The sequence below is a fragment of the Cucurbita moschata genome, unplaced genomic scaffold (genome assembly GCF_002738365.1).
Source record: "Cucurbita moschata cultivar Rifu unplaced genomic scaffold, Cmos_1.0 Cmo_Scf00005, whole genome shotgun sequence".
NCBI lineage: Eukaryota > Viridiplantae > Streptophyta > Magnoliopsida > Cucurbitales > Cucurbitaceae > Cucurbita > Cucurbita moschata.
Genome location: NW_019268521.1, coordinates 678,920 through 691,527, shown reverse-complemented (window position 1 = coordinate 691,527; position 12,608 = coordinate 678,920). Strand labels below are relative to the sequence as shown.

Sequence of the window (12,608 nt, the reverse complement as noted above, 5' to 3'; positions counted from 1 at the left end):
TATTTTCTTTTCTTTTTGAATTTAAATATTACGAACGAATGTTCACAAATTTTATAGCACACTTCTGTGTTTTAAACTAAATTTTAATCCCGTGAGAGAGGATTAGGACCTACAAGGGTTGAAGATTCGTGATGTTTGACCCTAGAGAATGTGGTAACGGACCCATGCCTTGATAGCATTTACGACATATAAGGGAACCTTTTAGAGCTTGAGAAAAGCCCGTGGAAACCTACTAGGAATTGGATGCAATGAGAGTATTTTTATACTCACCCCTTTCTCCTTTTCTTTTTCAAGTACTAGTCGAGGTGGGGAGGTGCTCAGGAGCTACACTATTATAGAGAGGTTTTGACCTAAGACGTTAATTAGATTGTATTTTTGTGGGTTGTCATTTGTAATAATTTGTATCACATTCTCGTTCCCCGCTTGTAAATAACTTGAACGACAACTTTTTTGTATTGTTTTCGATTTTAATTTTTGGGTCTATTTGCTTTTGTCTTGTTTTTGTAGTCACGGTACGAAATTCAAAGTCTTGAAAATCGGGTCGTGACATTTTTTCGACCTTTTTGTTCTTTGACTTAGATAGATTGTCTTGTCTATGTAGTGAAGGACCGATATCTTGAGTAATCTAATGGGATAGTAAGGTGTCTAATAATTTGAACATGATTCATGGAGCGTTAGTTGGTGAACCTTTCCACATGACCATAAAGTTACCCTATTTTGAAGGGAATGACCTCGTGTGTTGGCGAGTTAATGTATCAACCTACATAGTCCTACAATGGGGCAGTTTTTTTTAAAACATAGTGACCTTGATTAGGAGGCCATTAGCCATTTTCCATAAGGTTGGGCATCTAGCCACCTCGACATATTGCCCTATTTGGCCTAGACATAGCTCGATCGTGCCTAAACTACTACCACTTGGTGGTGTTGCTAGCACTAAGTGTGAATTAGAGGAGATAGGAGGTGGAGACTCTGGTAACATCATTCATACTCCTAACAGCCTGGTGAGCTACATTAGTCATTCCTCGATGTCGTGGAGGTCTACTAGGTTCTTAGAGACATCTAGCTAGGTAGTTTAAATCTTATCGGGACTAGCTTCTTGGGGCTAATCCAATCCCTGAGTGTACTCATGTCTAGACCTCTAATCTCCACTCACGATCCTAGAATGCTCAATCTACTAGAAATGTATTGAGCTAGGTCAACGTGTAAACCACTTTGGCTTTAGTGCCTTAATCTTAACTTGGTTGACTCATGCATGCTTTGTTAGGGAGATATTCCTATTGATCACCTAAAGCATCGAAGACATAATCTAAATATCATTTTGGTCACCTTGGGTGTTGAGATGGTCTACTAGGTTCCTAGGACGACTAAGTGGCTTAACATGGACTTTTTACTCTAGACTACTATCTTCCGACTCTCCGAGTCTTTATTAGTCCGGGTGCACTAGGTCTATACCCCTTGATTGTCGCTCATGATTCTAAGGTGCTTAGTCTACTAGGGCGTTCTAACCTAGGTCATCATCTAGCCGATCTAACTCTAATGCCCTAGTCTTAGCTTTATTCAAATAAACACGCTCTACAATATCCCTAGAACTAAACATATTATATCATGCATTCATATAAGTTCAATGAGGAGATAGCATCCACTAATCGCTCTGAGCACAAACTACAATATCCCATCCTCCATTCTATCACAATGGAAAACATTAAAATCGTCGTGGATCATTAATTCTCATCGTAGGGGTATTTTGGTAATTTTTCTTAACATACATAGTATTCTCATCCAAATTGCCATTCTAGAGTCCTAAACGTGCACATTCCACCTACTAAAGGAAAGATATGCTCGCATGCTAGTACGTCCTAGCGATCCCTACAAACATTGCTTGAGAAAATTCTGAATGGCTATTTACCTAGTCGGTGCATGCTTTTTTCAAGTTTCATTTCTCACTGATTATGGGCCCAAAAATTTCAGAACTTCTCTGGTAGGTCTTGATTCACACTGAAATAGTGTCAGTATCGAAACTGGGGCGAAAAACAAACGAACGAGAGTCGAAGGAATGAAAAAGGGATTCACTCGCTCCTTCACGCCTACAGTAGAGAGGGTGCTCGCACGTAACTGGGTCAGTTCAAGTGGATAAGGTCGGGTCGTGATGCACGGGTTATTGGCTCAAGATGAATCCAATGGGTCTTTGAATCCCAACTATTCAGGCGTGCAACTTGTTTTTCCTTCTTTTTCTAGCGTTCGACAAATGACTCTATACTTGTGTGATACATGTCCTACTCAACCGAGTGCGCACGTTCTACACATAATTTTACACATATTTTTCTCCAAAAAAAAACAAATTTTATATCATAATTTTTCAAATTGAATCGTACAATGCAACTATTTTTCTTTAATTAATATCAAAATTATTTTTTCGGCACCTATTTTTCTTATACTCAACCAATAATCTATATCAAACAATATATAAATTTAAGTCAAAATCATATATCTATCTAAATAATTATTTAAGAACTTAAAATTTTTAAAATTATATGCAAATTTTAATAGTATGTCTATTTTAGTTATTATATCTAAATTACTTTAAATTACAAATAATTATTTTAACGATTAAAACTAATCTTAGGTTATAATATAATAAAAATTGACAAATTGATTTTTTTTTCCAATATTATAAAATTTTAAGATATACCGACTATGTTAGGAATCACGACTCTCCACAATGGTATGATATTGTCGACTTTGAGCTTTGCTTTGGGCTTCCCCAAATGATCTCATACCAATGAAGATAGTATTCCTCACTTATAAACACATGATTTTCCACTAGATTAATCAACGTGGGAAATAGTCTCTCTTTAATTGAGGCTCAACTCTTTTCTTTGGAGCCCTTGAACAAAGTACACCATTTGTTCGACACTTTAGTCACTTTTGACTACACCTTCGAGGCTCACAATTCTTTGTTCGATATTTGAGGATTCTATTGACATGGTTAAATTTAGGGCATGACTCTGATACCATGTTAGGAATCACGACTCTCCACAATGGTATGATATTATCCACTTTGAGCATAAGCTCTCATGGCTTTGCTTTGGACTTTGGTCTCATACCATGATCTTCGACGGACTAAATTAACCACTCCCAATAATCCTGGACGGACTAAATTATTAAATACTAAAATTTATTAACTCAATTATCATATTTATATATATATATATATATATATATTAAAAAGAATTATAATAAATTCTTATTTTGATAAAAGTATAGGTCCAAAACTGTTTATTTATTTAATTATTTTATTTAACTAAAAATCTGTAAAAAAAAAAAAAAAAAAAACAAGAATCATTAATTTGTACCGATTTAAGGGTATTTTTGTGTACGTGCCACGTGTCCCTCCGGTGAAGAGAAAAGACGGCTTCTTCATTTGGTGCTTCGATTTCATCTTCCTTCCATTTTTTGTTCTTACTTCCTCGGGCGCTGTTCATATTCAATTCCCAATTCCCAATTCAAAATTCCAAATTCCAATTGATTTGAGGCTTTTACCACTGATTTCCAGATCTACTCTTAATTCTCAATCTTCCGGTGATACTGAATCAGAATCCGGCGAAAATGTCCACCGACAGCGACGACCTGGATGAGGATGAACTGCTGCGGATGGCTCTCAAGGAGCAAAAACAGCGCGATGTCAATTATGTCTCTAAATCTGGCAAGCCCGTTGCTAATTACGTCCGACCGCCGGCTCACTCCCGGAAATCGGCTTCTGCAGCTGCTGTTTCTTCTAAAACTAGTGGCAGTAAAGCGCAGCCTAAGGGTGGTAGGAGAGTTGTCGACGACGATGACGATTCGGAGGTCGAGATGCTGAGCATTTCAAGTGGTGATGAGGATTCCGCCAATTATCGTCGAACGTCCGCAGTTAGAGGTCGCGGCGGTAAGGCGGCTAGGTCCTCTGGTAGGGACGATGATCCTGGCTGGGACGGCGAGGAGCCTCATTGCTGGAAGCATGTTGATGAAGACGAGGTTCTTCTACATCGTTACTTTAATTTCGCTTCAATTTTTCGACTTATACAGCAGTTTCTTCAAGTTTTAGCTGTTTTAGGAGAGTTGTTAATGTTTATCTTCCCTCTTGTTGTTGAAATCATTTGAAAAGTATATTTAGATGCCTTTGTCAAGCTTTTTCAGAAACGGCGATCAGTAACCAGTAGTTTTATGCATTTAGATGGCTGCAATCTAGTTTTGTCTATCACGTTTCTTGGATTAATTTCTTCTGTACTGTGGAACTTGCCCTCCCCAACTTAGACGGGGAGAATGCTTTCTCAATATTATATCTATTAATGATTCATCATCTGTGGATGAATACTATTTGCTTGCACAGCTTGCTAGAAGAGTACGTGAAATGCGGGAGACAAGAACAGCACCGATTCCTCAGAAGTTTGACCGAAAGGTGTCTGCAATTGGTAGACCGGGGCTCAGCCATTTGCAGTCATTCCCTCGTGGCATGGAATGTGTAGATCCACTTGGGTTGGGGTAAGTTTATTTTTGGCTTGCATTTTGTACTTGCTTCATGGTCTTATGACTATTTTCATAAACTTTATGTTTGTAGTAACGTTTTGAACATGAATTTTGGTATTTGATTGGTGGTGTTAGTAATTATTCTAGTTCTAGGAGGCGTAAATTATCACATCATTGCAATTTATGCTGTGGACCTTTTGTACCCATCATGGATTTTTCATCCCTTTTGTAAATTTCAGGCATCAATCAAATTATTGCTTACCCGAAAAAAAAAAAAAAAAAAGGAGAGAAATGAGCAAAGATCTTTTTCTATGTCTTTTAGATACAACCCTGTTCTTTATAATAAACCTTTGTGATGGTTTCATGCAGCTTTTTTAGTTCATACGCTTCTAGGATAAATTCTTCCATTTATGCCTCATTAAAACAACTAGTAGGTTGTGCCTTTTGTCTTTTGGATTTTTAGAAAGGACAATCCCTCTTTGAAGTATTTTTACACTTGCTTCCCGTTCCCAACAGTTTGAGAATGGAACTAGAGAATGTCATTTGGTAGAAGACATACTTTTGAGAGCACCCACTCTATCAAACCTACAAATCTTTGTCTTTTTTTGTATAGTAGAAGAGTCTTAGCTTTTAAAAGATCATGCCTTGGAGAACTTTAAAAAAAGGGATTGGAGAATGAGGAGTAAGTATGTCAATACCCTTTCATTTTCTCTATGAAAAAATTGTTTTTTGGGATGAAAAAACATACTTTCCTTAGATAAAATGAAAGAAAAGATATGCCGGTGATGCAGCAAACAACCCAAGCCAAAAGGCAAGAGCCTCCATAGAAAGGGGCTCCAACTATTAAAATCAGGTAAAAAAAGAAGAAAAAAAAAGCAACGTTGTAATTCTGACGTAAGGAGGGAGAAGAAGCTTTTGGGGCGAATATAAATGTCCTTAATTTGGTAAAACTAGCCATTTGATTGAACTTCTTGTTACTTCTGAAATGCGCAATTTATCTCACACTTCCTTTCATCTTAATGAAAACAGTGTCTTTGATTAGGGTTTTCCCTTTAGTGAGGGAAATTGGTAATTGGTAGTTGGTCGTTAGGCTGGGATGCTTTAGCTCCAATGGGCATTCATGCTGTCGTGTCTAAGGAAGATCCTTTAGTCTTGACCCCTACTCCTAAGAATGGAATTTGGTCTAAGATGATTGAAAGAGGTAGTTCAAAGTTGGTTAGGGAGCTTGAAGTTGGATTACACGGTCAGTTATGAGAAGAGGAAAGCTTCCTTGGAAGCAGGGTTGAATCAGTCTTTATGTTGAAGCTTGTTAAGGAAAATTTTACTCAGGGATTGGACTAAGGGTAAGAAAGTCCTAATATAAATGTGACATAAGAAAGTCTAAACTTTGTTTTACTCTTCTTTGAATATAAATGCCCTCAATATTGAAGTACGTTTATCTTTTCCTGAATATGATAATTGTCTTGATGTTGAAGCTTGGAAACAAGAAAGCTTACTAACATTTTACTCGGGGATTCCTCTTGGAGGCAACCTTAGGCAGGTATCTTTTTGGAGTCTCATGGCGGACAAGGTGAGAAAAAGGCTGGCCTCCTTGAAGAGAAGTTTTTTCTCCAAAGGAGGTAGACTTACCCTAATCCGGTTGGTGTTAAGTGGTATTCTCACTTTGTTTCTCCCTGTTTAGAGCATCATGTTCAGTGTGATAGTTTCAGGAAGCTTATGAGGGACTTTTTGTGGGAAGGTGTGGAGGAAGTTGAAGGAGCTCATTTGGTGAATTGGGAGATTGTTAGGAGTTAGAGGGAGATGTGGACAAACAATGGTGCTAATTGGAAGGAGCTTGGACGACTGATAATGACATTTCTTGTACAAGCACAAGTCTGATAGTGAAGAAGCCTAGGCAGCTGGGTTGCTTATCAAGCAATGGCAGCTGGGGTTAGTTCTGGCGGCTGCTAGGTGTAGGGGTTTAATTTGTTGGTTCTAATACCATTTTAGAATATTAAGAGAATAAATATTCTCTTTTTTCTTTTATTCACAATGAATGACAATGGTTTCTTAAGTAGAAGAAAAGTCCATTACAGAAAAGGAAATAATGTTGCAAATAAACACAAATTACTGCTAATATTGTAGAGTAAATCAAAGGACTCTTATTTAATCAGAAAATGAAATAACCAAAGGATGTGACATAAGGATTGTTTCCCTCATCCTACGTGTGCATTCCTTTGTCACAACACCAGAAAACATCCCGTTCTGAGATCCCATAGTCGACAAAGTTCGTAGGAGTCTCTCATCTTGGAAAAAGAGTTTTTCCTTTTTAACCTGTGCCGAGTGGTTTTCTAACCTATTTTTGGTCTTTTTTATGATCCTTGTGGAAGTTAGAAAAACCTTGGAGAAGCTTGTGAGGGACTTCTTTTCAAAAGGGATTGAGGAAGGGAGAGGATCACATTTAGTCAATTGGGAGAGGGTGATAAAACCAGTTGGCGTCAAGGAGTTAGATATTGGGAATATAAGGGCAAGTAACAGTGCGCTGATGAGTAAAAATCCCTCCTTCCTTGATAGACTCCGTTTATCCTAGAAGGACATTTGAGCATAGAATGTAAATTATGGCTTTGAACCAATGACAACTGAAGTTCATGCAAAAGAATTCCAAAAAGATCTTAACTGATACCCAATAATCTGATTGAAATTGATTGATACACGCTTACATCCCAAAAATTATTGAAGTGAGTTTCATTTGAATATTCATGACATATTTTTAATACCATCGACAATGGGGTTAAGGTCTTTGGTGAGATATTAGGTATATGATTGTTAATTCACATTTTAGTGGAGCTTTTAGATTTGAATGCTCATGACTCCTTCAACTTGCTTTCTTTCTCCCCCTCCCCTCGCCTCCTTTCCCCACCTATTGGCTCCTGATAGACCATTGATTATTTACATATATCAAAGAAGGTCTGTGAGTGGAGCTGGGGTCTAGAGAAAGAGTTAGATAGAGGGACTGTATTAGAGAGCTGATGAAAGGGTATGCTCTGGGAATTTTAACACAGTAGAGGTTAAGAGAGATGGATAGCTCTATAAATCTCCTCTTTGTCTTGTACACCATTATTGATAAATAATATTGAGGGTTATCACCTGCTCTCTACTCTAGCTCCTTTCTCTTCTTCAATTCATCTTGCCTTTCTCCTTTTTCCTCCTGTCCATAGATTAGGACTATAGCAAGCACTCAATTTAAGTGGACAGAAGTTGACAATGCCTTTTACTAATTATTTATTAGAGAAGCTGCCTTAGCCTTTGAAATGAAGGAACACAAACTTGGGGGTGGTAGCCAAGTTCAATGGTCAAAAGATATTCTAAAAATCTCTATATATTAGGTCCCCATTCTTAGCAGTAGTACAATCGTTGTTTTTGTCTCCTCCCTGCCCTTCGGAATGGATTTGAACTTCAAACTACCCCCTACCTTTCCTTGATATCAATTCCATGTGATCACGAACACTTGTCTGCCTCATTCCATGTATGTTCAAGTTTTTTGCTAGAGTTAATTGGGACAGCTTAAGAAAGTTCTCCCTCTACAATCTCAGAATATCACTCAACCTTTCCTTGATATCAATTCCATGTGATCACGAATTCTTGTCTGCCTCATTCCATGTATGTTCAAGTTTTTTGCTAGAGTTAATTGGGACAGCTTAAGAAAGTTCTCCCTCTACAATCTCAGAATATCACTCAACCTTCTTTTTTGTTAGGTATGTCTTAGAATCTCTTCTGACAAGTGAAATGATTAAAGAATAGGAAAGAAAAAAGAAAAAAATGTGTTGTCATGAAACTAAACATTGAGCTACTTCTCTTCCTAAATTTTGTCCCTAAGATAGTGGGTTAGCTGCAGCTTTTCGATGGATAGGGCTTTAGGTTTAGTGACATTTTGGTCTTTGTGGTTCTACTTTTGGGATAGTTTCTCCCTTGTGCACCTTTTTCTTCAATGATTTATTTTGGCTTTTGCTGTTATTGGTTGATTATTCTTTTCACTCAGTTTGCATCTTTGAACATTTTCTTTCTTTTATTATATCAACAAAAGCTTGTTTCTTGTAGAAGAAAAAATTATAGAAATGCTTATATAAAAAACATTCTTGCTAATGTGGTTTTCTGTTGTATTTACAGAGTAATAGACAACAAATCATTAAGATTGATCACGGAGACATCTGAGAGCTCTCCTAAATCTGAGAAAAATTTCATTGATGGTGCCTTCCGAGGTATATTTTCTTTTTTGGTTCTGGCGTACAAATTCATATCCACCTTGTTATTGTTTCTCATGAGGAGAACAATTTGATTATCCATAATAATATAGGGTTTGCTCCAATGGCTTGGTATTCCCGATATGCTTCTTTGGGTTTGGGCTGTAGCCCTTGGAAGGCCATTGTTCAGAGTCATCTTGAGTTCTTAGAATTCTGTTCCTTCTGTTCGTTAATGAGGATTGTATTCTATTTAGGAAGAGTATGTCTATTTAGGAAGAGTATGTTATATGTACATCTCCTTCTCTGGTTACCAGACCATATCTCTCTTTGCTCTAACTGGCTATGAAGTGTTTTCTCTTGCTTTGTTTCTTGTAAGTGTTACGGAATATTATTATATGATTATAATTACATTAAGATGTGGTCGGGCGTTTGTACTTGATATTTTTGTTGGTTGCATAAGTTAGGTACTTCGCGATAATACTTGTTGTCATTGGTGCTGACACATATTTTATATGCATGTTGGCAGACAAGTTGATGTATTTCTCTGAAAAATTTGATGCAAAACTTTTCATTTCTCGGATACACCAAGACACAAGTGCAGGAGACTTGGAGAAAGGCGCTTTTTCTATAAAAACTGACCTTAAAGGACGGACGCAGCAAAGAAAACAGTTAGTCAAAGACAATTTTGACTGCTTTGTATCATGCAAAACCACAATTGATGGTATGCAAAAATCGTTTCTTTTCAGCTGAATATGACTATCTGCTACTGAGTTAATATTTACTCCAACATTTTTCTTCTTTATTCAGCTTTTTACAGTTTCCTCGTCTGATATGAATATGCATTGTCTATTGATTGTGATGGCAATGTTTCTAATTCCTAGATATTGAGTCCAAGTTGAGACGAATTGAAGAAGACCCTGAAGGTTCTGGAACTTTACATTTGTATAATTGTATTCAAGGAGTAAGCAAGCAAGCCAATCGGGCTTTTCAGTCTCTGTTTGAAAGACAGGTCAGTATAGATTCAAAACTGAGCAAGGGGCTTTGAAGCTTTGAACTATTGATTGGAAATGGATTATATAAAGTTTCTTTTGTAGGCACAAGCTGAAAAGATCAGATCAGTTCAAGGAATGCTGCAAAGGTTCAGAACGCTTTTTAACTTGCCAAGTACCATTCGCAGCAGCATTAGTAAGGGTGAATTTGACCTGGCAGTTAGGGAGTACAAAAAAGCAAAGTCAATTGCTTTGCCATCTCATGTAAACTTCAGTTCTACATCCTCTCATATTTTGTTTACATAATGTCTTACCACAATGCATGAGGGAGGACAAATTTTGATTTTTGGGTTGAAGCCACTCTTAACTCTCTGTCAACTTCCACAATGTGTTTTCTAAATCTGCCTTTGCAAGGAAACCTTAGTGCTCTGTCCTTCAAAACTTTGTATATAACTTCCTCCGTTCTTCATGCTCTTCCAAGTCATGTCAAATCTGGCAAACATATTCTGTTTCTGCAATAATAGTTTTCATGTTCAATGCAGAGTGAAAAATGTTGATAAGTATTTCGTTTAAGCTGCCTTTTGGATTCCTACCTTTTGCTTTCTTTAGCCAATTGTGCTGTATAGTATACATTATTTTGTGCAATTTATTTTATATATGACAGTTGCAAAATTACTGGACTTCCTTTATCCTAAGATTATTCTGTACCTTAATATCCTTCTGATGTGTGGTAAGCTTTTATTCTGTATGTTTGTTATAAAATGTAGCATCGTTATGTTAATGATAGCTTATGGGAAGATTTCTAGTGAAAGGCATTACAGTTTTTGGACATTGGAAACATTATCTTTGTGTCATCCAAGTGCCTAAAGTTTCGAACTATCAAATGAACAAAATGATATAACCCATGGTTTTGCACTGGATCATGCCTTCCTGGAAATTTAAGATAAAACTGACAAATGAAGTTTCCAGAAAGGTTCGTTACATTGTTTGATTTGTGAAATTTTAGTTTGAGTATTTTTTTTTTTTCGCTCTGCTGATGTTACTCTGTGCAACTTTTTTCGCTCTCCTGATGTTACTCTGTGCAACTTTCTACCCATTTACAGGCAATGCTTAGACACTAACGTCAGTTTGAATATGGAAATACCCTAGATTTTGTCCATGCATCTTAATTCTTTCACATAGCCAATTTAATTCATTGTTTCTAACTATCATTTCCTAAGATCTGTGGTATAACTCTTATAAAAAAAAAAAAAAAAGATCTGTGGTATAACACTGCATAGTTCCCAAAATATAATGTATAACAAATGTAAGTTAGAGACGATGTATTTGGTTTATGTAGTTGGATATTGATGAATTGTTGGATGACAATTAAATTCTCAATGCTACATGTTGGTTTCAGGTGGGAATTTTGAAAAAAGTTCTTGAAGAGGTTGAAAAAGTGGTGCACGAGTTCAAAGGCACACTTTACAAGTCAATGGAAGACCCAAAAATAGATTTGACAAACGTGAGCTTTCTTTTTAACCACTTTTCATTATTTTCACTTCATCCTCTAGACTTCTACAGGATAGAAAATTTTGGATATCTTCCTGATACCTTGTGGCTGCCAAAAGCATCTTTATAGTCTGTGCTGGGAGCAGCAATTGTTGCTCTCAAATTAAAGAGTCAGCTCTTTATTTTGCATTTAGTTCACTCCAAGATACTAATTACGGAAATATATTTAAGATAACTTTGTGTACAAGAAAAGAAATGATGTTTGCATCTTCGTCAGTTCAAAACTTTCCATCGTAGCTTTAGTTGAGTTAGACTGATTGCATCATATACATATTACTGATGATGGTTTTGGTTTTGATTTGCAGTGGATAGTTTTATATACTCTTTTTCCTCCTAGGAAATGTTCGTTCAATTTTCTGATTGAGCAATTTATTTTAGATCAATGCATTTCTTTAGTAAAACAGATTTAATGCATGCATTTTCTATAATTGAAACTGAATACTACATAATTATATATCTTGAAGCTGTGCGATTGTTATTAAGATGGTTGGATATGGAAGATATGCAGATAAACCGTAGACTGTACACAAATTGTCTTAAATAAAGGTATTCAAACTGCGCTTCTGGGTCAAAGCAACCTGCAAAAATTTAGCCTCAGTGTAATCCATGGGTCAATCTAGTACAAATAAACGGGGTAATTTTGTAAAATGAACACAGACAGCTATAGCCTTCGTCTTTCTATAATTAATTTTGTAGAAATATGTTCATACCTAATTATGTTCACAATTTTAGGAGAGTCTTTAAAATTCTATTCTTCCTAAATTCCTTCCAAAGCTACAAGAAGTTGTGGCTTGTTCATGTATATTGTAATGTAATAGTATTATCAACTCATTTTTTCGATGTTCTCATTTGTATGCAAACTCTTGGGTGGCTAATTATTCTTTTGATGTTTCATTTAGCTCGAAAACACTGTGAGACTACTACTGGAGCTGGATCCTGAATCAGATCCTGTGTGGCATTATTTAAACATACAGGTAAACAGTGCTTCCTCATGGCATTTGGATTTCTGATCATATATTCAGTATATGGCGTGAGATTAATATTATATTGGGCAGTCTATTGAGTATATAGATATTTTTTATTTTTTTTAATAATATTTTTTAAGAAACGATGATATATATTAACCAAAGGGAAGGAAGAAGATACTACCAAAGAGATTACAGAACTGCCCTTCCAATCTGTCATAATCAAGACAAGGCTGTAACTACGAAAGAATTTGGTATGATTTGACATCACCAAGAAGCTATATGAACCACACTATCCCAACAAGAACAAAAAAAAAAAAAAAAAAAAAAAAAAAAAAAAAAAAAAAAAAAAAAAAAAAAAAAAAAAAAAAAAAAAA

General features: G+C 36.2%; 1 protein-coding gene across 2 annotated transcripts in view; it reads left to right on the top strand.

Moving 5' to 3' along the window:
- The first annotated feature begins 3,427 nt into the window (after window positions 1–3,427).
- Window positions 3,428–12,608, top strand: part of LOC111443002 (exocyst complex component SEC5A-like) — a 23,915-nt gene continuing 14,734 nt past the window's right edge. Inside the window, exons 1-8 of one of the 2 annotated variants that reach the window (XM_023080590.1) lie at window positions 3,428–4,014; window positions 4,370–4,521; window positions 8,653–8,744; window positions 9,253–9,447; window positions 9,608–9,735; window positions 9,821–9,979; window positions 11,115–11,219; window positions 12,166–12,240. In XM_023080590.1, coding sequence (XP_022936358.1) covers window positions 3,607–4,014; window positions 4,370–4,521; window positions 8,653–8,744; window positions 9,253–9,447; window positions 9,608–9,735; window positions 9,821–9,979; window positions 11,115–11,219; window positions 12,166–12,240 — 1,314 coding nt within the window. In that variant the 5' untranslated portion in view covers window positions 3,428–3,606. The remainder of the gene's footprint in view (window positions 4,015–4,369; window positions 4,522–8,652; window positions 8,745–9,252; window positions 9,448–9,607; window positions 9,736–9,820; window positions 9,980–11,114; window positions 11,220–12,165; window positions 12,241–12,608) is intronic. The other variant, XM_023080591.1, reaches the window with a different exon arrangement.